Below are 25,609 nucleotides of genomic sequence, written 5' to 3'. Positions count from 1 at the left end.
CTCTCAGTGTGTGATGAACGTGTCTTATTTCAGCTTTTCTTGCTTGGTTGTTTTCTTTAAAGGAATGAATCTTGGCCAAAACCTGCTGGTTTTATATGCCCAGACATGAAAACTGTGGTGTTGTAATCTTTTAATAAACAAAATAGTTTTGTTCAGCCCTTATCAGTAAGCTAAGGTTAGTTTCCAGAGCATAATTTAGTCTGTCATTTCATGTCTTCAAACTATACAGTTATACAGTATCCTTAAGAAGAGTAAATGAAACACACTTGAATGACACAAGGGAGCCTAAATCTGAGGTACATAGATATATCTTTGCATTTTCTGCATGTAGATGAAAAATGTTGAAGTCTGACACAAAACTACTGTAGCTCTAGGGTTAATTTTTTTCTCTGAAACTGGAAACATTAGCCAGTAAAACCATTTTCCCAAAGCAAAGGTTATCCTGGAGAAGCTACAGCATGTCAAAACTATTAACATTCTGACACAATAGATTTCTTTGTTTGTCTTTCTCTTAGGTCACATAGCTCTGCATATAATCTTCATTTTGATAGCTACTTCCCTTAAAATGATGAGAGAAAGAGAAGTTCTACAGGCTTCTTGTCAACATGAATTTCAGCAAACACTGTTTCATAGAACTTAACAAGTTTCGAGATTGTCCATAACTAACTAAGCTCTCTAGTGATCAAACAGTAATTAGCATTTACCTACTACTATATAATACAGGGCTGAATGTGTCTAATTACTACATATTAAAAGTGTCACTAGAGTAGGAAGCTCATAGGAAAAGCCTGCATTGGGCTGCATTTCCATGGAGACTATTGATTTTATATTTAAAACATCTCTTCAGGAAACCTCTGCATTAATTTTTTGTTTTACATGATTAGATGATTACACAAGTGCTGTTACATTATGTGGTGCTTATCCACGGAACAAGTCAGTATATCAAGGCTAAAGTTACAGCTTTAAGAAACAATTGTGGAGAAATATTTGGGTAAGAAGAGTCAGCATCTCCTGCCCTTGCACAGAAAACAAGATTATCCTGGTAAGGAAACTTTATTTTGTTTATCTTACTAGCTGTCAATTCAGATGCCCCAAGTATACCAGATGATTCACACTGCAGCAGCATAAGTCTTTTTCCTATATTTGAGAATCCATCACCACTGAAAAAAAAGGATGGGAAAAACAAGAATTACATTTCATGAAAAAAAGTGAGGCAAAACAATATTTTCTATCATCAAATTGTCAATCTAGGTGCTGAATGGCCTCTGAGCATAATGGTGAGACAAAGGGAAAATTAGGACCCAGCCTCATCCTCTGTGTGACTTGACTGCTGCTCAAATAAGGATCACATTGATCCGTGTAGGCTTGTCATATCTTGTTTTCTGCCTTAAGCCCTAACCTCAAACCTAGCAGTGATCATGCTAAATCTTCTCAGGGAGGGCACTTGGCTCACCAGGGAATTCTGCAAAATTCAGAGGAGAAAGCCAAGAAACAGACAAACGTGGTGTTTAGTGAATGTGGTTAAAAAGTTCCCTGCCAGTTGTTCAGGAAGAACAAAAAGAACATTTTTAAGAAAATTTGTTTTGATGAATTTTTTGCTCTTTTATGGGCATCTTTAAATACTCATTGTAATTATGTTGTTCAGAATAGTGCCTGGGGCAGGAATGCAGCCGTACTGAATCTGTTAAACAATATGTTCTTCATCCTTTCTGTCAGAGTGGTTTATACTATTGGAGTGTGTGGCTCTACAGAGAATGTGAATGCTTGGGAGCTGTGCAACCTGCAGACATTTGTAGTGAGCAAAATGCTGGTAGGATGTATGGGAATGTGCAGTCTTGTCAGGGTTTATCATAATGTACATCCAACTGGATGGCACATCAAGATGCTTCACATCACCATAGAGGTGAATACCCTGTGCATCATCTTCTAAATTTGGTCAGGAAAAAATTGTGTAAAAATTTAACAGTTAGAAAATTGATGTGATCCAGGGAGCGATAGAAAGGGTAATATGGACAGCGAGATGAAACAGTATGCAACCAGTAGTGACAAATAAAGTGCAGAAGAGGTAAATAATCCCAGAGGAAGCTGGAACTTCAGTCAGAAAGAAGGATAATGCACATGATGATAACTCAAGATCGTTTAGTTCAAACTACTGCTTAACACAGGCTAGCTATAAAGATAGGTCATATTGCTTAGGTCCTTGTCCAGTTAATCTTGAATTTCTCTGGAGACAGATACTCCGACCTCTTTCAACAGCTTGTGCCTGTGTCTCTGGCCACTGGTGAGCTTTTTTCCTGGTATCAGCTGGAATATTCCATGCTACAACATGCAGCCATTACCTCTTGTGCTTCTGATGTGCACCTTTAGGACAAATCTGGCTCCAGTTATTCATAACAGCAATTTCATTAGTGGATGACATCAGTACTGTCCCCCCCCCCTCCCGTTTGTGTCCCCTTCTCTAGGTTGAACAAACCCAGCTCACTCAGTCTTTTCTTGTACATTATATGGTACTGTCCCCAGTCACCTTGATCACCTTTTAGTAGATTCACTTCAGTCAGTTAATATCTCTTTCTTCTTGGGGATCCCAAAACTGGACCCACCAATGAAATTATTTAAACATCAGTTGAGCCACTTCTTGTCAAGACTGCCTGATTCTTGTTGTAATAGGGCCCTTTACTTAGTTACTTGTAGGTTTACCAGGTTTAAAATATATGAGGTTAACATAATTTATGTAGGTGATTTTATTTTTTCCTTTGGTTGTTGGTGGTGCTGGCTCATATGTGTCTTTTTGTGCTTAAGATTTAATCTAGAATGATGCTGCCATTTTGAAAACTGACATCAAAGGAAAATATCTTGTTTTGATTATGATAAAAAAAGTCAGGAAACTTTTTCTTTGGGAAAACACTTCCAATGGTGCTATGACCTCGAGTTAAATATAGGTAGCCATAGATATATTTTGTTATTCTAGTAAAAAATCTATCCTAAATTTGTAAACCTTTGTAAATGTGTCCTCCACCTAAAACGGATCTTTAGTTCCTGAATCTCATCCATAGTGACAAGCCAGTCAGAATCCTGTTGCTCCCAGCCACAGTGGCAGAGATGTGATCACTGGACAGGGTTACCCCTGCCCTTATCAAACCTGGAGGGTTTTAATTTTTTCTGTCTTCAAATTTTCTCCCTAAACATTCAAGGTCAGCTGCAATTTAAGCTTCCTATATTTAATGCCTTTTACTATATTTAAACAGAGAACCAAAAAATAAAGGGAGATTTCTTTCATAGCAAAAATGATAAATACACTACAGGAATCTTGTAGCTTTTTTTTGTCCTGCATGGGGTCACCAGCTTGGATATATAGGGAATCTAAAATGGTGCTATATGCATCTGTGTAAGTACATGATACATTCCAAATGCACAGCACCTTTCTCATTTCCCTAGATCATGACAACTTCGTCATCACCATCTACAGTCCACTGGTATGGAAGGTTTAGGTGCATGAACCTGAAATGGTCTGGATGAACATCTTAAATTAATTTCAGCTTTATTAACCTCACCAACCAATTCATACTGAGCACAACAGTTGATCCAGGTTTACAATTTATTTTCACATACACTCCAGGACATTAAAGATCTTCTCTTAGTTTATATTCCTAATCTCTAGCAGACCCCTGTTTTACAGAGGCAAACAAAAACAAACAAACAAAGAAAAAAAGACACCAAAAAAAAAAAAAAAAAAAGTGAAAGAGCAAGTAATAGATAGTAAGTAAGATAGACAGTATGTTAATTTGTGTTTCAGAACATTTTACAAAGGGAACTCAAAAGACTGCTTTAAAAATTAACTGCTGATTACATATATTTGCTTTTGGAATGTATAGGAGTACCATGAAAGTTCAGGCTTCTTGCTATTCAAGTTATTAAAGCAATTGTGTAGTCTGAAGATACTGGGTACTGTCCCTTCTAAAGACTGGGAACAGATGTCACACTTACTTATGGATGTCTTACTGCATAATTACTCAAGCAACTGAACAATCTGATACTGTTGGACTAGATGGTGAAAATAAGCTGTAAATATTTGAGAGGCTGTTTAGTACTGATTGTCCAAACCATTGGCACCTTCTGTTTCACAGTGGGTGAAATGCATATGTATAGTATCATAATTCATTATGTATGCCTAGAGAGTTTTATTTGCAGCTGAACACTGTTTCTTAGAGATTATACTTTTCCTTGAACACAAGAGTAAACCTGCACTTTTGGTTCTTAATCAGCACTGAACTCTCTGCTCTGCCAGAGTATGGTTCATACTAAAAACTCTAAAGCTCCAAAATCCTTTTATTGTTCATTACCTTTTCACTGATGTCCAGAGGCATTACTAAATTTGTCTTCACTGATTCTATGGGAGAAGAAATTAAATTCGGTGCTACAGATAAGAAAGTGAAGACAAAGAGTGAGCTGAGGTTATTAAGTATTCCCAATGTTGAGTTTTGTGCACGGATAATTTAAACCAGCAATTTCTAGGCTCATCTTGATTTAGTGTAGCTGCCCTGGGAAGAGAGATGAACCATAAATGGTGCCTCTGGCCATGTTATTCCAGCTCTTTGCCTGACCTGCACACAGTTGTTCCCCTCACAAACACCCATTTCCCTGTCCCCCAGGGAAAAGCAGAAGACATGTTTTTGATTTTGTACATGTTCCTATGAAATATCTGTATTCTGTTAAGAAACTATGCCCCAAAGACTGTGAGCCCTTCAATCATTCCAGGATGCCTCTCAGTTCCTCATTACATTCATATAATTTTAGCAGAGATCCATTCATGAGCCCAGGTGTAAAACAGAAGAGATATCAAAAAGGTCACTGAATTTCTTAGTATGATTTTGCTTCAGATGGCTTTAGATCATGAGCAGATCATGAGCATCTGTGAAAAACTCCAGATCCCATAGGACAGCAAAGTTGAGTTTTCAGTTAAACGATTTCACAGTCCAGCAAAAATATGTTCTACCAGAAACATACTAAAAGGTTATTGTTGAATTTGGCACACAGAGATTGACCCTGAGGAACCTCTTGCTTCCCATCACTTAGTAAGGAACAAAAATAGTTCAGAGCAACCAACCTTTTGTGGGAAAGGTAAGGAAAAAATAGCCTAGGGACCACAAATCTTTTTAAAACCAGAATTAGTTCAGGATGCTGCCTTTTCATATCTTTCTTTGGCAAATCTTGATGTTAGTATTTAGTGAGACTTTAAACACAATTATACACAGTAAAAGTCATTGTTGTGGAGATGGTGTAAACTTTTGGTGCATTTTTGGTAAATGCATTTAGTTTGTGTATTTGCTCGGGTTTCAGTACAAGTAAGGAATTTAGTCAAGGTGTAGCTAGTTTTTTTTGCCTTAGAACTTAATATATCTTTGAATGGATTTTGTAAGGGAGTTATTTTTGTCATTGTTTGTTTGTTTTGTGTGGGACTGAAAGACATGTTCCATGGGAGTAAAACGGTAGCTGTGAATTGATATTGAGGTCAATCAAGATAGGCCCAGAGTTCTTACCACCTGAAAATTATCTACCATCCTGCACAAAAAAAAAAGGTATTGTGTCTAACCCAAGGCTTTATCTAAAGGGATAGAGAACAATTTTAAAAGTATTGAGCTGTGGCCCTTCTTAAAGTTGCAAGGTGTGAGTGTGCAAACTAAGTCTTACTTTATCAACAGAAAATTGGTTCCACAGTTTTAAAAAGACATTTCAATGTCTTAACATCCCAAGATTTCAAGACTGGAAATACAGCTTTGTATTCTAAGTCTGTAGATAGACATATAAAATAAAAACTAATCTTATCAGTGTACCTGTATTGATGTATCTACATACATAAAAATCTACAGATTGATGATATGCAGTATGTGATAACCATTGTTCAGTTCTTAGGGATTTTTAAAAGTTTTATGAGGTAATTATAATGAAAGATGGTATTATTCCAAGAAAGTATGTATTTTATTTCAGTGCCTTTTGTTCTTCAGTAAGAAACATTTTCACTTCTATCCATTTTTTTAGCTTGGATAAAAATTAGTTTTTATCATATGCAGGGTTTATTTTAGAAGAAAGAAATTTTTTGTCAGTGTTCAGAAATGTTTTCTGCAGAAAGGAAATGTATTTAGCACACTGAATCAATTTTTTTCCACCAATTTTATTCTATGTGATGTATTTTAGTTCCTTTCTTGCATCAGGCAAACTGGTCGTATGGTTGCATTATTCAGTTTGCATGTGTAATACCTTACAGTGCCCATATACAAACGCTCTCCATAGTTTCTGTCATTCCTAAGGCCTCAAGTTGTCTGTGTTATTCTTGCCCTGAACTATTCTTGCCCTGTCTATTTGCTCCCATTAAAACCACAGGGTGTTTAATGAAATTAGTTTCTATCATCTCAACTGGTTTCAAAATATCCACACTGTTATTTCTCTTTTCCTGCTCCAGTATCTAGTTATAAAGAATGCAACAAATGCTGGATAGTCTCAAGTTCAACTTTCCAACTTAAGTTCTTGACTAATGAGGCCATAGAGCTGCATAATGTTGCTAATTTCCTTTCAAGTGGCAATAAATGATAAAAAAAGCACGTTGACAGCAAATGGGTAGGTGAGAGTGTAAGAGGCAGGTGTGAAATTTTAGCTGATGGGAAAAGATAGGAAGGATACAGTTGGAGCAAGGAGACACGTAGAATAAAGGAAAGATTATCCAGTTAGAAGAGTAGAAATATGCTCTGAATGGAATTACTTCAGCTAAATGTAGGCAACTGGAGGTTAGACATCTGTTTTAATTCAGCCTAATGCTCCATGGCTCCCTTTTGGTCAATGGGAAGACTGAGTCACCTGCAGATTGCAGGGTTACTGCCTTGGAGATGCTTGTTTCCTTGCAGAGAGGTGAAAAGAGCTTTGGGCAATGAACTTGTCCCCAGCTTGACTGTGTAAAGGCTCTTGCTTTTAGATCTACCCTTTTTATTTGGCTGGTTCCTCTTAGCAATTATTCCCCAGTACTTGACTGCAGTCTGTTCCCTCTGCTCTGTTGAGATCTTATCTTTCTTGCTGCAGAAGGTGTAGCTTTGACATGAGCTATGTCACTACATGATAACATTGCTGTTTAGCACATTAATAAATAGAAAATTCCTGGAGTCTAGGTCTGTTTCCTACTTGTAACAATGCATTCATTAGACAGGCTTGTCACAGCATGTCTTCTCCTCTTCAGTCATGTCAGGTAAGATTGTATTTTGGAATTACTCAAAAGTCTCCTTAGATAATAGTCAGGTTGTGTCCAGTTTTCTAAACAGAAAGGGGAAGTATGCAAGGTCACGGGTACAATTCTGTTTTGTACAATCGGTGTCTTTTTATTAAAAGAAAAAAAAAATTGAATTTCCTAGACTTTTCCTGATGGTACCACTTGTTGTATTCTGTCAGGCCCTGTGAAGATAAGAGCTGACTGATTGCTCCTCCCTTACCCTTCCTTCTTGCATAAAGACATACTTATAATCTGCAAAAAGGCATACTTACAATCTACAAAAAGATTTCAAGAGCTCTGAATATGAGGCTGTAAATTAATCTTAAACAGCACAACTTGGAATCCCTAAGGTGTGTTGCTCAGAAAGCTCCATCATGTAATCTTACCAGGTCTTAGAGAAGTCTTCCACTTTGGAGAAAGGCTCTGAAATTTCAGAGAATGCTGTATTTCAGGTACACTTGGAAGGATTTACAGAACTCCAGAGATCCCAGTTCTTCCAGCATTCATTACATTAACTGAGCATCTCTCAGAATACCAAGCCATAGAGACCAGGTATCTCCAAAGACTCTAAACTCAGCTTTCATGGTGAAATTGCCCTTGAGTTATGAAGAGAGGCAATCAGCCTTAGCCTTTTTGTACCTTCAAATATTTGCCCTCAATAGGGAATATCTGGGAAGCTCTACTGTGCATGCCTGGATTCTTTGCCTGTCACTAACACAGTGTCCATCAGTCAGGCTAGATTCAAGTTCTTTGGAGTTCCATCAGGTCTCATTAACTGGTGTTTGCACCTACTTTGCTTGTCAAGAGAGGCTAAACAATCACACCTACAATACAGACAACAAAAATGTAGAATTGCCAGTTCTCCATTATTGTTTGCTTGAGAAAAACAAGGTCTGAATCAGGGTGAATGTAAGAGTTGCCTTGAGCAAAGAAAAAAAATAAAAAACACCACCATTATGATGTCAAAATATGCTTGGTACTTCAGGCTGCCAAATGACTTAGGCATTATTGGTAGTTTGGATTAGTTGTTTTTCTAATTCAAAATGATCAAATTTACAATAGCTGTATACTTTCTTCCACTATTCTATAATGGGTCAGCACTTCTTCGTTAACCTCAACTTTAAAATTATATTTTATTTTCTGAAGCCTAGGAAGTGCTTGGAAGAACACCCTGGCTTTTCAGCAAAGCAGATCAAATGCAGCAGCATTAGTCAGCATTTCTTTTTCAGTCTGCACATAATTCTATTACATTTTAGGTAGTGCTATTAAAGCACATGATGCTGAGCAAGAGCCTTGTTGCATTTGTATCAGTTCATGTCTGGCTCATTGTGAATCATGGAGTATCTCAGCAGAAGACATAAATGAACCTACAGCCTCTCACTTAAGCATTCATTAATCAACCCATCCTATTTCTGCTCTGGTTTTAGAGTATTTTTTGAAGGGAATTCTTAATTGTGATGAATTACAAAAGACTTTATTTAATCCTATGAATAAGTATTGATTTCCATAAATCCTTTTTATTCAGGGATTTTCTATCAATGTGACTGTCTGCTCTTTTTGCCATAGCTCTCTTCCCATGATCCTGAGGCTACATCTGTATTATTAGATAAAAATAATCAAGGCATGGTTCTCAAACTCTAGGTTTTAGAGGCCATATCCATATTACACAGCCTTTGCCTCCAGGTCTCTTCTGAGCCTGGAGCTGCTCAGGCTCCTGCAGCACAGTGGTGACTTATATGGGCTCTTCTGCAGCTGGAGCAGGGAGTGTCTGAAATGGGAAGGGTATATGCAGTCCACAGAACAGCTGCTTTTTATGACCTGGTTATGCTTAATATGTATGCCTATAAGGTAGTGGAAGAGCAAGCAGGAGTATGTGCAAGAACATGGACAGTGTTCAGGGTTGGAGGGGACTGTGGAGGGAAGGGAGAGCCAGACCTACTGCCCTCATGTTCATATTGTTTATGTGGAGGGAAGGGAGAGCCAGACCTACTGCCCTCATGTTCATATTGTTTATCTGAAGAGACCAGGTATTTGAAGAATAAGTGTTTAAGTCATTTCTCAACCTGAAAGGGGAGGGCAATGAGCCTGCTTAGTAGTCCTGTGCATTCTCTTTGTGGTGGCACTTGGGCAGCAGGGTCACTGTTAGTGGGTACTGACCCCTGCCATGCAGTAACTTTCAGCTGTTTTCTCACTGTGATGAATCAAAATTGGTTGTGGCATGAAAATAATCGTTAGCTTCTTAACCCTGCTGGATGTTGCATATTTGTTATATCTGACAACCTCGAGGTAGAGCTGCAGTCATCTGTTGTAGACACTAAAATGGACAAATTCCACTGTGAGAGATTAAAAGCTCCATTGGTGTTGCTGTCAAAACAAGAAAAAATCTCTAGATGATAACGTGAAATATGCATCTAACTGTTCCATGTTGTTTTATCATAACATATATTATACAATCATGTGGAATATCTCCTTCAGTGAAGTTTTAATGTTTACATCATTAAAGAATCTCCACACAATCCTCTCTGAAGATATTAAACCAAGTTTAATTTCCCATTGAGATCAAATATTTCTCTATCATTTGTTGTCCAGTGCAATGGGTGCTCTGCACACCTGAAAACATTTTCCATTCCTTCATGTCCAAAGGAAGGAATCAACAAAGATATTCTGCTGGAAATACTACTCTTCCCTGTGGGAAAGGGACAATTTAGTGCAGCATTGACAATGACAATAGAAATTCTCTTACTTAGTGTATTGATTCCATACTTAGGATTAACTTAGTGAAACAAATTACTGTGTTGGATTGACTCCTGCAGTCATAAATTTTCTGATTTTAATTACATTGCAGCAGATACCACGAACAGAGTTGGCAGTGGTGACAGGTTTTAAGACCCTTTTAATATTTGATTAGGATATGATGGTGAAAGAAATTGAAGGAAGCCAGAGAAATTTCCCCGTATAACCAAATTATTTTTGTTTATTTGTTTTGCCTGACAAATTAATTCCAGAAACATTAATGGGAAAATCAAATTTCACCTAAATATGTGATTTAGAGCACTTATCCACTTTTCCTTACAAGTAAGAAGAATCAATCCAGTGGGAGATAAGTGTCTAGAACAATCACAGCCTTTTTATTTAATATTCATGCTTAGTTAATTATGTTCTATTTACAGGTTTTATCTGGGGTGAAATTAAACAGATGTGGGATGGTGGACTGCAGGACTACATTCATGACTGGTGGAACCTCATGGATTTTGTAATGAACTCCTTGTACTTAGCAACAATCTCTTTGAAAATTGTTGCATTTTCAAAGGTAAACTTCTTTTAAAAATTCAGAAAAATATTTAAAATAAATTAGGTTTCTTCTCTTATGTATTTGGACGTTCTCAGGCTTAGCAATGCAAGAGATGTGTGATATGCTGTTTTATGCTGTCTGCCAGCTAGAGCTGGATAAGAGCAAACAAAATGTTGTGGTTTATATTTTTTTCTTCTTGGCCCAGAAGTCTTCTGGTATTTGCTCCTGAACAATCATCCTGTCATTTTTTTTATGAAAAGGAGAAATTACTGGTAATATTTAATAATGTTTGCAAAAATTACATTCAGGTAGTCTTTGCCTGTTTTCTGCAAGAAATTACTGACCTTCAGACAATTTTCTGCACTTCCAAATGGAACTATGAGAAATAATATTTACTCAAAATTAAGGAAAAAAATTAAACCTAAAGATCAAGATTTAAATTTTGCTTTGAAAATTTAAGGGCAACATGAAAAAGTAACGCTGAAGGGGATAAAATGCTCACTTCAGACTAAATATATTGATTTTTTATTGTTTTCATAGATTTTTTATGAATAGTTTTATAGTCTCACTTTTTGAAGTATCTTCCAGCAAACCAGCTCTTCTTTCCAAAGCCCTGGAAGATGTCACATTTTGTATGTGTTCAACATGAATACATACTAGGAGAGAAATTCCTCATAAAATTAAATATTTTCATTTAAAAAAACAAAAGGTCTGAAACACAAGAAAACCACATCTGAATGGAAATGAAAGCATTTCTTAGCATCTGCCCTGAAACTTACCACATCCAGGTAAAAGTAAGAAGCCCATTTTTACTGGCCACTGTGCTCACTGTTGTATTTAATTTTTTTTTTTTTTCAAGTTCCCTACTGGGAGATACCATGTATGCATGGAAGGTGATTTTCTCCTCTGTCAATCTCCTTTCCTCTGGGAAAAGGAGGGAGCCATCAAGTAGCTGGGTAGAGCTTCCTGTCCTCATACAGCAGCTCGTCATGCTGCAGCCCTGCCAGAAGCACGGAGGAACACAGGAATCTCTAATTTTTATCCTCTTTTCTCTTCACATATCTGCTGATCAGTGGTAGGGATGCACAGAGTGACCCACCAGCCTCCTCCTGTGACAAAAGGTTTCTGACATGCCTTGTCTCTGGCTGCAAACTTTTGGAAGCCTTTTCACACAAAGAAGTTTGTAGCTGTTTCCTAAAAAAAGGAAGGTGCTCAAAAGTGTGAGGAGAGCTGTCACTTAAAGCTGGTGAAATGGCTTTTGGACACAAGGATGCCTGATCATAAAGTGACTGGAAAAGAAATAGTTATTTAACTCTTCACATATCAAAGTGAGCAGTTCATTGAAAATGCATTTCCAAAGCATTGGATATGACTAATTATTACCTTTAGAATAATATTAATTAGAAGATGTTATAATCTTTTCATCTCCCAGACAGCTTCTACTTACTGTAATCAGACACCAAGGTGACAGTGTCTGGGAAAATATGCAACCATTACTCTCCAAATTAGTGGCTGCATGCCACTCATAATCAGCACAGTGCATAAAGCACTGTATTTGGTTCTGCATCTTTTTTTTTACCATGTACAATTTTGTACTCAAACACCTTTTGTTCCTTGAAAGCCCATCAGCTGTGGTAGGGAACTGAACCACAAGACAATGTAATGAACTGAGAAATGCAAGTGGAACTTTATATCCAGCCACACAGCCTTCAAATAGCTACAACAGTTCCCCTCCTCTATACTAGATGAGTTTGAGAGGGTGCCAAGTGTAACCAGTGAGTTTTGATATAAAACATTTATTCTCATTTCTTAAACCTTACACAAGTTTTTTTCTAAAATACAGGTTTAACCAAATCTATAACCCAGCTTTCTTAGATGCATGAATCAGCTCAAGCACCCCCTAAAACATATTAACCATCTCTCTTAAATAAAATTATGAGTGCCTTCAGTACTCTCCCATGTGATAGATGTTCCCAGAGAAAACCATGGTGTTTATTACTCATTTTTTAGGGTCTCTGAGTGACACAAGGGTTAAGCAGATAGGTATTATTATTTCCAGCATCTTGTGGGATAGTGTGAAATACACCAAAGATTGTGTATGAGAGGATAAGAGAACTGCTAAGGTAATTTAGAATTACCTGTTTCACTGTCAGTATACAAATAAAATGAGTACTTATAATATTTTTCAAAAGATCATGCTTTAAGTCTCTGTACATCAACATTTCAGGTCTTTTTAAAATACACAGTACATCCACTGAAAATGCTCTCTCCTCTATAAATAATGTGACTATAAATAGTGCATTGTCACATGTTTTATAGATGATTGATTTTAAGCAACTCATGCTTTGATGGAGTGCTTGAAGAGAAATGGTTCTTTTTAGTTTTTTGAAAGATAATTTATTTTGTACTGATGTGTAAATGTAGGTACAATGTCAAGTTATGTTCAACCCCTGCTTGGTTTATCCTAAATATTTGTTAAATCTCAGCTCTGGACCTGGTGCACCTTGTTTTCCACTCTACTAGAGACTGCATGCAAATTCATGTTGGTGATTATATGTCTCAGCCACTGAAACGAAAAGCTAATAGGGGAACGGGTTCCTATTCAAGGCAAGAACTCTGGAAAGTAACTGAAATTACATCATTTGTCTCAATATGTCCTGGCCTGATGGTCACTGTATCAGACCTACTCTGTTTAGTAGTAAATAAGATGTCATCTCTCCTCTGTCACCAGTTCTGCAGAAGCCAACATTTTTTTCATATATTTTTATATTGTAATTTAGTTTTGATTGATGTTTCACCAGATTTACAGATCAAATGTCCATTTACATAGGAGTATTAACCCTCCTTGACCCTGAATAATTATAGACTTGATTCCTCAAGGAAATCACTGTTTTAAAGCTCTTTTCTCAGCCACTCCACTTCCATTCCTACTGCTGCTCTGAAATTCAGCATAATGAATGCATAGATTGGAACATGTATTTTAAAGTAGGAGAAGTTTGCGTTCACATATGACCTTTGAGAAAAGGATTTAAAGTTCTTTTCCTGAATTAGATACTATTTAACCTTTGTTTTTTCTATCAGAATTAAGGGGGTCACATCTGACCAGGATCCAGTAGCCCATTAAACATTCAGCTAGCCTAACCTGTATCTTATTTGATCTCTCTTGGTGATTTCATAAGATCATGATAAGTTCATGATTTTTGTCCACATGGGAGAACAGTGATCCCTCTGAGTTTTTCTCACAAATGGTTCTTATTTTAGATTTTATTTTGCATTACTTTGAGTAAGGATCAAGAATTATTATCTTGTATTCTCTGGATTGCAGAGTCATCATAATTTTGCCTTGAAACTCAACTGTTTGTATGCTGCTCAATTTCTTTTCCGTTCTTAAAATTCTGTTGATGTGCCATGTACATTTCATCCAACTGATGAGCTAATTGCATGTATTATTTAATCATGTCAAATGAAGGTTGACTATAGTACCTGTCAAAAAGGCTATGTTTGAATTTTTAAGGAGATACAGAAGTTCAGCAGGGTCACAAAATAGGAACAGAAAGACTGCAAAGTATCGACATCATAATGTGCAATAAACTCAGCCTTGCTATATTTGCTCTTACCATTTTCCATCTCATAAAACAGTGATGATGTCTTTATTTTATATATAACAGAAGAAAAAAGCATGAGTGAGAGCAAATACTTGAGCCCTTAATGTTTTGGTTTGTTTGGTCCTAAGATACAAGTTTCATATTTCCTGTGTTTCTTGGTTTAATATGTTTAGTCCTTTTGCTCCTCTGCTTTTTTTTTTTTTAACACGTGTGGTTCTTCATTCTGCTGGTCTTCATTGATATTTCTAGGTTTCTTTTCAGTGTCCTTTATTAACTGGAATCAATGTGAGTTTGTTTTCAGAGACCTCTTATACTCATGATTTTCTTTATATTATTTCTTTCAGCTTAGTGTATTCAAAGATCATTTCCAAACTTAATTCTAGGGCCTTCACCTTTCTCACTATTTTTCAGATAATTATTTCCAGTCTTCTCAAAATTAAAATAACAGCCCTCTTTCTGCTTACAACCATGAAACCTTTTGCACTGTATCTACATGGTCAGGAATCATTTGAGCTCAAGAAAGGCTGTAAGTAAGGAGTAAGTGAAGCTGAAATAACACAGTTGTGCCATTTATTTCCCTTTTACAAATAAGAGGTCATTAGATTTTCTCTTATTTGGATAAGTCAGTAAAACCCAGCATCTGCACTGTTCAGCACCTAATTTTTGCTTGCACTGACAGTTGTTCCTAGTCATTTATTAGATGTAAGTTTGCACCTACCAGGATTGTAGGGTGCCATCAGAATTCACAATAACACACTGTATAATATTATTCAAAGAAAAAAATTATAGAAAACATGCTGAGGAGTTCTGCCCTCTCTTTTCTCAATAAATATTGCTAATTTTTTTTCATTTTCTTCTGGCTTTTATATCTTTTATATCTTAGCTGGTGTCTTTGATAACTCAGCTGTGTTTTCTGCTGCCTGTTACTTCATCACCAACCTTGCATCAATCAGAATTGGACTGAAGGGCAATTTCAAATGAGGCAGGATAGCATCTCTCTTGGAGCTGCTATGTCAAATGCAGTGAGACTTGTTTTTACAGCACAATCATTAGGGGAAAGGATAAACTAACAAAGGCTGTACTGAGCTTTGACTCCAGCAGGTCTGGATTTAATTCCTGACTTTTTAAAGAACAAATATCACTGGTGGTTGAGCTATAAGGCTGAGTAATTCATTACTCTTTAATGGGCTACCATTCTCCAATTTTCCAATTCTCATCCCCAAAACCACAAGAAATGCTATTGCTGCTACTAAGTAAATAAAACTGTGCCAGGGATTGCTGTCAGGAACTGGAACCATCTCACTTGTGCAACCAGTTGGCTAGAGAAAGCCCAGCATGGTGAAAGCTTGTACAAACTGGCACAGTCCAAACTAGTCCCCAGTTCCTATCCATGATTTAAATCACAGAATCACAGAATCATACAATGATTTAGGTTGAAAGGGGCCTTTAAATGTTCAACCCTCTCTGCAATGAGCAGGGACATCTTCAACTCAATCAGGTTGCTCAAAGCCCCAAAAGACCTGATCTTAAGTGTTTCCAGGAATAGGGCACCTACCACCTCTTTGGGCAACCTGTTCCTGTGTTTCACCACTCTCATTGTAAAATAATTCATTCCTTATATCTAGTCTGAAAATATTGTCTCTACATTAAAAACCATTGCCCCTTGTCCTATTGCAAAAGGTCTTGCTAGAAAGTTTGTCCCTGTTTTTCCTATAAGTTCCTTTCAAGTCCTAAAAGGCTACAACAAGATGTCCCTGGAGCGTTCTTGTCTCCAAGCTGAACAACTCCAACTCTCCTAGTTCTTGTTAACAGGAGAGGAGCTCAAGTACTCTGGTCATTTTTCTGTTTCTCTCTACATTCTCTCTCTGTAATTGCTGTAGTGAGGACTCAAGAGCTCAACACAGTACTCTAGGTGGAGTCCCAGCAGAATAGAGTGGATGGCCAGAATTACTTCCCTCAACCTGCATTTGTCATTACTCAGACCCTCAAAGTTCATATGTACCCACTTCTCAAGCTTGTTCAGGTTCCTCTGGATGGCAGCCTGTCCCTCAGGTGTGTCAACCACACCACTCAGCTTGGGGTTGTCTGCAAACTTGCTGAGGGTGCACCCAATCCCTCTGTCTATGCCACTGATCAGTGTATTAAGTACTGCAGTCATCCAGCAACTCTTTATCCATTGAACGGTCCATCCATCAAATCTGTATCTCTCCAGTTTAGAGAGAAGGATGTTGTGGGGGACAGTACCAAAGAGCTTACAGAAGTCCAGCTAGATGACATCAGTGCTTTTTGTCCACTGATGTAGCTGCCTCATCATAGAATGGCACTAGGTTGGTCAGGCAAGATTTGCCCTTGCTGAAGCCATGGTGTCTGTCCCAAATCATCTCCCTGTTTTCCATGTTCCTTAAGCACAGCTTCCTGGCAGATCTGTTCCATGATCTTCCCAGGCACTAGGGTGAGGCTCAGTCAGTACTTCCTAAGATAGCCTGTTCTACCATTTTAAGAAATGGATGCAATGTTTCCCTTTTTTTATAGTCACCATGGATGTTACCTGACTGACATGACTTTTCTAATATCATTGAGAGTGGCTTGGAATCTGTATCAGTCAGTTCCTTCAGGACTCTGGGATTAATCTTGCTGAATCCCACAGGTCTGCATATGTTCAGGTGACCTTGAGATCAGTCACCTTCTTTGGAGAGTGAGTGTCATGTGGAAATGTTGTGATGTCTGACTGCCTGGTTTCATCTGGCCCCAGTGACACAGAAGAGTCCCTTTCCTTACTACCTGAGGGCATTTTCAGCATCTCTGAAGGATGCATCTGGGTGGTCTGAAGTAGGTAAATACAAACCCCACCACAATCCTTTGAAATCCACCTCACAATATATTATCCCATGGTTTTAGAATTCTTCATAGCATAGATTCTGGCCTCTGATATGTTCGGTAAAACAGATTAATGAAACCCAATAAATAATAATGAGTCTGCCACAGTAGTTAAGCCTCAGTGCAAAGTAACATCATTCATTTTCAGTGAAGAGTCTCAGTTGCAGGGATCAGACTCTTTGATAATGGGACACACAGGCAGTTTGCCATGGCTCGTTAGTAAACAGCTTTTTCATCATTGGTTTGGTGTTAGTGATTAAGCAAAATACTTGTGCCTTGATTAAATGTTTTCCTCCAACTTGCCAAAGTTCTTGCTGGTTTCTATCTATCATTGTCATATATGTACCATTCTGCAAAAAAACCTAATGTACCTGATTTTACAGCTGAAAATTTCTATAATTTGAAAATTGAGGTGTTCAAAAGCCATTCCTTTTACTCTCAGTCAGAACTATTAGACTTGGTCAAGTCTAATACCGTCAAGGTTATAACCAAATGCAAAAGCCCTTTTAAAGGAACAGACACGTTTGTTTATGCAGTAAACCAGGATTAATAACTTCCCTTCTGCTTGTTTTCAGTACAGTGGGTTAGTTCCACGGGAGAGCTGGGACATGTGGCATCCAACCCTGGTGGCTGAGGCCCTGTTTGCAATCGCGAACATCTTTAGCTCCCTACGCTTGATCTCATTATTCACTGCAAATTCTCACCTGGGACCTCTGCAGATATCTCTAGGAAGAATGTTGCTGGACATTTTGAAGTTTCTCTTCATATACTGCCTTGTGCTGCTGGCTTTTGCAAATGGATTGAACCAGCTGTACTTCTACTATGAGACAAATGAACCTGGCAACTGCAAAGGAATACGATGTGAAAAGCAGAATAATGCTTTTTCAACGTAAGTGGCTCATCTTTCTCTATCCTCTCCCTCTGCTCCACTATTTTAATCACTTAGATGTTGTTTATGGGAAAGAATCTGTCTGTTTTCTGTTGGTATTAAGGTGGTACCCTGACAGTCACATCTAAAGTTAGCTTGATTTAAAAAAAAAAAAAAAAATTACATCACTCTGTAGTAATGTTCATCCCATATCACAGCAAAGTCTGTACTATTCAAGTTATCTCAAAAGATAAAAAGATAAAAAGGATAAAAAGGAGGAGGGGGAGATGATACGACATTAGAACGTACAAATTTAGTATTAAGGCAAAAAAGGTCACTGGATCAGAGCTTGCTTATCCATGCAGCTGTCCCCCTGCATTTCTTCCATGTCTGCTCAGGGATATTAAGTAAATTTGATGTGCTAAAACATGATTCCTGGTAGATGTGGCAGGAAAAGTCATTCTGTCCAGGCTCCTAGTGACCCAGAGTCTATACAATCAAATACTGTATTCTAATTTCTGTTTTAAAAGTTTATTCTTTTTCCGTTTAGGAATCAATATTATTTCACTATGTTCTGTAGTTCATTTATCATATGAAATTGCTACCAAATTGATACTAATTCTCATCTTTCAACTTCGAGTCTGAATCGACTCCTACTATAAATACCTCTTCCCTTTTGCCTTCTATGAATACTGTCTCGGCTTTAAAGAAAAATATGTATTACCAATGGCTTCTTTCTCAAAGCAAATAATTTAACCAAATAACACCTTTATATCATCTTAATCAAGTGATTTTCTCAGGCACTACATATTTGTCTTGCAGATTGAGAACACCCCGTGCAGGTCTAAACTTTGATCTGAATAAAACAGTACAAGCAAATTTTTCAGAGCTGAAAATCAAGGGAAGTAATATTATTCACCTGGGAAACATTGAAAACTAGGAGTACTACTGCCAGAAGGCATCAAGGCAAATTGTCATGCCTTATGAGCCTTTTCTGCTACTGTGAGCAGGGGAACTGGTTGTTCAAATTGAACTGGTTGTTCAATTTGTGTTCGTAATTCGTGTGGATGTAAACCAGCCAAGAAACTCCAGATCAGCACTTTTCACTCATACACACTGTGCTGCAGTAGCAGAGAAGCAGAAACCTTTGGTTTCTGTAAATAAAAGCACACTGTCCTCTCAGGTGTCTCTGTAGGACAGCACTGCACTGTATCACAAAGTTGGGTTTCACAGATGATACCATGTGGAGGGAAGGTGGCTGAAGGGTTAATTTTTGCCCAGTTCTGGAAAGTAGATCCAGAGTGCAGGACAGCCCCGGGTGAGACAAGTCCCCAAAGTTCAGCAGCCTTTCTGCTCCAGGCATGGTGTGGACAGCACTGGTGGCCCACACATCCTGTCTGGGTAACCTGCTCCTGGTGTCAGGGTGAAGGAGCAGGAGAGAGGCCATGGGAAAAACACACTCCAATTAATCTCAAGATATGGGAACAGACAAGCAGAAAATTTTGCTCCATACATTTTAGAAGCAGCTGGGCTAACCAGGGCCCATGCTTATGACACTATAATTTAGCTGCATATTGTACTAAAGGGAAATTCTGTCAAACTCTCGAGTCACAGAGGATTTTTATGAAGTCATTTATTGTTATTTAGCTTTCTTGTTGCTGTTCCAAACTTCTGCAAAGCAAAAGATCTTCTACGGATAACAATGTCCTTCTAATTATGCAACTCATTTTATCTCAGTGGCTCTCAAAATAGTAAATGCATAAACTGACAACACCAAGTAGGTGTGTTTCAACATCTTGATGAAAACAATAATTTATTTACTTTTGGATCCTTCTTCTACCCTCTACTGTCAGCTGTCCAAAATAAGAACTCTAAAACTATATTTATCGCTCAGAACTTTCATCAAAATCAGCATTTTGCTCTCAGGTTTATTTATAGATTCAATATTGCATCATTGGAGGCTGATTAAGGCTTTCTGTTTCCCTAGAAGGTATTCCATATATGTTGCCTATATTGTGATAAGTATCATTCATCTCAACAAAGGGCTTTTTTGTATTTGGGGGGAAAAATCTGGAAAAAATAATTAAATCTGAACAATATGGAAAGTACATTTTTTTTTTGTTTGGAAAGTACTGTTATTACACAGCTGTTCCTCTTGGGTTTTTGTTTTTCAGACTATTTGAAACACTGCAGTCATTATTCTGGTCTATATTTGGACTCATCAATCTCTATGTGACCAATGTGAAAGCAAGGCATGAGTTTACTGAATTTGTTGGGGCCACCATGTTTGGTACCTACAATGTGATCTCTTTGGTTGTTCTACTCAACATGCTAATAGCCATGATGAATAATTCTTACCAACTTATTGCTGTAAGTGGTTCCTTATCTTTATCTGATTTATAATATAAACCTCTCAGTTCCTACATCCTGTTTTTCTGGCCATAATTTTTTTTACAGGCAGGAGACTGGGACAAATTTTCTGATTTGTTTTAATTCTTTTGCACTGTTCTGGAAGGACACAGAAACCATACCCCAGCTAGACTGGGCAGAAGGGAACTTCCCCACAACTCTAAATGGAGAAGAGGTGGTCCTGCTGCAGAAGCCAGCTCATATTCTATCACCATAGTTTTTTACATAATATTTAAAAGGCTTTAAAATCCTTTAAAAGGCTGTAATTTTTTGATTTTTATATAGCGTGAATAGGCATTTAATAGAAATTGGATGCCCATGTTTCATGGACAATTTTGGACTTCTTAGCAATTTAAACAAAAGGTCATGAGTTCTCATTTAGCAGTGTCATTTTTTCTCCTTTAATGAAAACCAGTTTTATCCTTTTCAGACCAGTTGGCTTATTTTTCATCTGTCTGTTAAGCAGACTGGTGAAAATAAACACTGATTCATCATATGATAATTCATGTATTATGCAGAAAGCAAACAAATAAAAGAAATCTTCACAGCCCCCAGATTTCAAAATGTGAGTTTTTTTGAATATGGAAATTTCAAGTTTTTCCACAAAAGAATTACTGACTACAGGTGTTTATATAATGCTAGTTGGCAAAGTCTGGCACATGAGATCATAACGCATTAGCGTTCATCAAAACTCAGGCTGCAGGTGGAATACTTTTCCTCCTACAACTTTTAAATTACTATTTTGATAACCAAATGTCTGGATAAATAATAAAGGCTAGGACTAGACTTGTAGTTTATGCTATTGGCTACTATATTTTTTTGTCCAAATTTATCAGTACTTTAAATTTCTTCATCTCCTAGATTTGGTAATCCTAGTTTCAATTTTTTCCTTTAATTTCCTTTAGTTTCAATCCTTTTTTCCTTTACTTTCTTTTTTTCTTTAGTTTCAATTCTTTTCCTTTTAGTTTCTTTTAGTTTCAATCCTTTAGTTTCATTTTTTTCAAATTTTTCAAAATTGTAAAATATTATGTAGAACAAAACAAAAAAACCCTCAAAAATAAACAAACAAACAAACAAACAAACAAACCTAACAAATACCCTACAACCTATTCCAAACATATAATTCTGAAGTAGGAGGAAAGAAAAGATAATTGAGGCAAGAGTTCTAAGTATCTTCGTGACTTTTTGGTTAACCTGTTTGTGAATTTCTGGATCTAGCAATTACTACCAGAGTACATGAGACTTACAGACTTCTTGAAGCTGTTACACAGCAGAGTAATTAGAGTGAACAGTGTGGAATAATGATGAGATGCTATTATAAAAAAAAAATCTCTTACAAAAATCCAACATTTTTCTGCCTGTAATTTTCCTTTGTTGTTTGAGGGAATTTAATTATTTAAAAGCCTGTAGCAAGAAAAGAAAAGTCAAGAGTGGATATATGCTGTACATATCGAACATCTCATTACTGAAGTAAACCACCTTAGCTTTGATTTTTGTTAAAGACTTTCCTGTCAAAAGAAAGTAATGGTATTTTAACCAGAAAATTAATTATTATTCCAGGGTTTCTCAAGTTTTTGTCTTTCAGAGTTTTGCAGAGGTTTGTTTCGCCTCCTTAATTACAGCATTATCTGTGCTGGTGCTGTGTTTCTCATGTGCAGGATCATGCAGACATTGAGTGGAAGTTTGCTCGAACAAAACTCTGGATGAGTTACTTTGAAGAAGGAGGAACTCTGCCCACTCCTTTTAATGTCATACCAAGCCCAAAGTCTCTGTGGTATCTGATCAAATGGTTATGGAGACACCTTTGTAAGAAAAAAATTAGAAGAAAACCTGAAAGCTTTGGAACAATAGGGGTAAGATCTGTATTTTATTCTTCCTGTAGTTCTCTTTCTCTTTGCTATATAGGAGTTTCTCAGCCTTATTGAGCATCCAAACTGTCAAACAATGTGCATCTGAGTTACAGAATAATCCTAGCAGACAATGCTTATTGTTTTGTTCATTTTTTACATTCATGTCAATCTACTTGACTGAAGAGAAAGCATCATCATACTGCTGTGCAAGGACAATATGAACCATGACTGTCTCTTGTCTACAGATAATGCAATGAAGATTAAAAGCAATACAAATCAAGTGTGTATACTCGTTTGTCAATCCCAGGGGTCTGGTTGATGATCTCTAGCTCAAGCATCACAGTTCAATTATATTGATAAATCACAAACCACAGACTCTTGTATCATGTATTCATCATGAACTACTCTCCATCTTTCTGACTCTCCATCTCTCCCTCTCTGTGAAATGACAAGTGTTTACCATAGAAGCATTCATACCAGAAGCTGTTCCCTCTAAGTAAAACATTTTGAAAGGTAACAGCATTTACTTGGAATTGATTAGTTAGTAAAATTATTTCAAAATCGTATCGGTACCCTATTTTAATACTTCTGATAAGCAGTGAAATTTTTAGAAAAGAAAAAAGTAGAAGACATGCAAGGGGAGCAAGAATAGTCTTGCACATGGATTTATCAGATATCAGTGTAATATCTCAGTGTAATATCTCAGTGTAATATCTCAGATTTTCTCTGGTAGCTTCATTGGTAAAGCAGATTTGGATTTATCCCTCCTATCTTTATCCAGTTAAGATACCTAAGTCCCTAGCACAGTTTTTCTGTATTGTTAGAGGAAATATCCATGCAACAACCAAGCTCATCAACAACCAAGTTCCTAGTTATGTTTTCCGTATTCCCCAATGTAAGCAAGTACCTAAGTAAATAGACTTCATTCAGCCAATTCTAACATAAAGGAAACCACTATAAGTAAAAGGTGCATAATGGCACTTCCTCTATACCATCGGAATTTTGTAAAAATAAATGTTATCCAGTCTGTTAGGAACTCAAATAGAAAACCCTTGAGTGGGAGTAGGAGAGTGTGGTATGGGGAAGGGGAAAAAGAAAGGGTTATAGTCCTCCTACTGTTGATGCTGGTAACAAAACCTCCATTCAGTTCAAAAGACCCAGGGAATATGATGCAATTGTTTGCTGGACCATTTACTCTGTCAGCTTCATCTTATCTTTGTATAATTCCCACTGTCCTGAGAGGAAAGGATAAGGATAGGGTTTTCCTACATATTCTGTTGTCATATCTTGATATGTAGTTTGATTACCAGATATACTTGAAGTAACAAGTTCACAGGGATGAATAGATATATGATAAAGAGGTAAAGTGACATATTAAACTGATTCACAGTACCTACACTGATTTTGTCCTCTTCATGGAAAGCTTCTACTCAGGCTTACTGCAATTTCCTGATCTTCTTGGCCAGTACCTGAATTATGAAAAGAAAATATGCTTCATTTAGCTGTCATACTTATAGATAAGAAAGAAAAAGCCAGAAAAGGAAGCTTGTATGCATGAGGATGACATTGAAACAAACCAGTAACAGACTTCAAGAAAGAAAAAAAGATTAAAATTAATATTAGAAAAGCAATGAGGAGATCTAAATAGTGTTTCAGATAGATATGAAAATCAGACGTTTACTGAGAATGAACAATGAAGAAATTTAAGAGTGAAACACTCCTGTGTAACCTATCATAGGAAAGAAGTTAATGAAGAGACCAACTGGAAAAAAAAATATGTAAGGTTATGTTAGAAGAAGAAAATAAAAAGAGTGATGTGTTTGTATCAGGGGGAGAGTAGGGAATGCTGATAGACATTTGTTAAAAATTAGGTAGGGATGATTAGCTAGTGTATACTGATAAAGTGGCATTAAATTTAATGGAGTGATGCTAGTGTATAGCAGCTAGGGTTGATTAACACAATATCCCTGGTTGACTGGGACAGATCTAGAATACTTTTATAAATCCTAGCAAAACCTTCAGGATATAATTTTCTCTCAGACTTTCCATCCAGAATAAGAGTGGTTTTTTTTTTTCCCTTTGTTTCCCTCTCCATCTGCAGCTCTGGGAGTAAACTCATTTGTGACTCTGTGGAACAATAACAAGACATGGTGCTCTCAGCCCTTTGCTGAATGGCAGGGTGAAAAAGGGGGTCCAGAAAGATCTCTCCCTGGTACCTGCTGCTATATCCTTCTAAGGATTGATAAATACCAGCATCTAGAAATTAGCAGCTTGAGTTTTGCAAAACTGGTTCAGCAAAGGGTCAAAAGGGCAAGGAGTGTATCTATACACAGCTAGATGGGAGTTTTTCCAAATGGAATTTTTTTTTTTTTTTTCATTAATACACACCGATTTCAAATAAGTTGTTGTTAGGACAGACTTCTCAGCTTCAGGATGGAACTTTGTTTGAAGAGAGAAGGAGCAGGTGCTATGCAAAGCAAATAGCTTGGGCTATTTGCCCAGGGAACCTGGGTGTCCTTCTGTTCTCCAGGGGATATTTAATTATCTATCCCAAGTAGAACAGCTCTGACATGAGAGATTTCCATCTCAAAATCATTAAGACCCTGGTGAGGAAAGGAAAGGTGCTCTCTTGGGAAAAGTGAAGAGAAGGAGATAAACCGAGGTTCCCAAAGATTTGAATGTGAAACGCTAATTACTGAACTCTTTGGGAGTGGAGGACATAAGCGAGGGAAAGTTGTAGGATGCTTGTGGTTAATTTCTGTAGAGCAAGTTTTTTTAAAAAACTGTTTGATGAGAAAAAGTGGAAATTCTGAAGTCTGTAATACACTAGGGCCATATCCACTCCTAGTTTCCACTACTGAGTACACATTTAGCTGCAAGTATGGCTGAAACTGCTCTGAAGCAGGGAGAATTTTGAACATTTTCCAATTTCAAGGTCTGGTATTGCATCCTGTCTCTGACATGGGATAAGATGTGGGTATGCACTATGAACTTTGATGTCCACATTAGGAAATTCTATTCTTAGCCATCAGAGTGGAAGAACCACTATTGTCTCATTCAGACAGGTCTGCACGTAGCTTAGGTAGATGTAAACCAGATGCTGTTAGCAAGATTTTCCCCAAGAGGTTAAGCCACTGGAGACTGAAAGGGATAACCATGGTGATCTCAGAGTTTGCCCTGGGGGAAAGCACTGCCTTCTGGTTTTGAAAATTTATTCCCATCACCCAAGCTCAACATTGCATTTTCAGAACTTCTTCAATTGTCCCAAAGGGCCGAATCACAAATTGAATTTAGAATCTCTATGCCCTTACAACTGAAGGGTAGTTAAGTTTTCTTTGCCTTTTTGGGGGGGATCTAAGATGACAGCTCTGATTCCATCTCACTGAAATATCCCCTGTAATAACTCAGGCCTCAGAGCTAAAAGTTCATCCTTGTTGGGAACTACTTCTCTTGAGT

The 25,609-nt window shown here is 37.3% G+C and overlaps 1 protein-coding gene and 1 long non-coding RNA gene across 3 annotated transcripts in view; one reads left to right on the top strand and one right to left on the bottom strand.

The window, feature by feature from the left end:
• TRPC4 (transient receptor potential cation channel subfamily C member 4) overlaps positions 1 to 25,609 on the top strand; it is a 137,596-nt gene that overhangs the window by 101,725 nt on the left and 10,262 nt on the right. For both annotated transcript variants that reach the window (XM_071738066.1, XM_071738057.1), the window contains 4 exons: positions 10,423 to 10,562; positions 17,602 to 17,915; positions 20,069 to 20,264; positions 21,962 to 22,156. In XM_071738066.1, the coding sequence (XP_071594167.1) occupies positions 10,423 to 10,562; positions 17,602 to 17,915; positions 20,069 to 20,264; positions 21,962 to 22,156 (845 nt within the window). The remainder of the gene's footprint in view (positions 1 to 10,422; positions 10,563 to 17,601; positions 17,916 to 20,068; positions 20,265 to 21,961; positions 22,157 to 25,609) is intronic.
• Positions 6,955 to 8,203, bottom strand: LOC139793443 (uncharacterized). The gene is made up of 2 exons (XR_011724609.1): positions 7,639 to 8,203; positions 6,955 to 7,296 (listed from the first exon to the last, which is right to left on the bottom strand). It is a non-coding gene; the product is annotated as an uncharacterized lncRNA (long non-coding RNA).

The sequence above is a fragment of the Heliangelus exortis genome, chromosome 1 (assembly GCF_036169615.1).
Source record: "Heliangelus exortis chromosome 1, bHelExo1.hap1, whole genome shotgun sequence".
Lineage (NCBI taxonomy): Eukaryota > Metazoa > Chordata > Aves > Apodiformes > Trochilidae > Heliangelus > Heliangelus exortis.
Note: the sequence above shows the minus strand (reverse complement) of the source record. Positions and strands in the feature narration are given on the sequence as shown.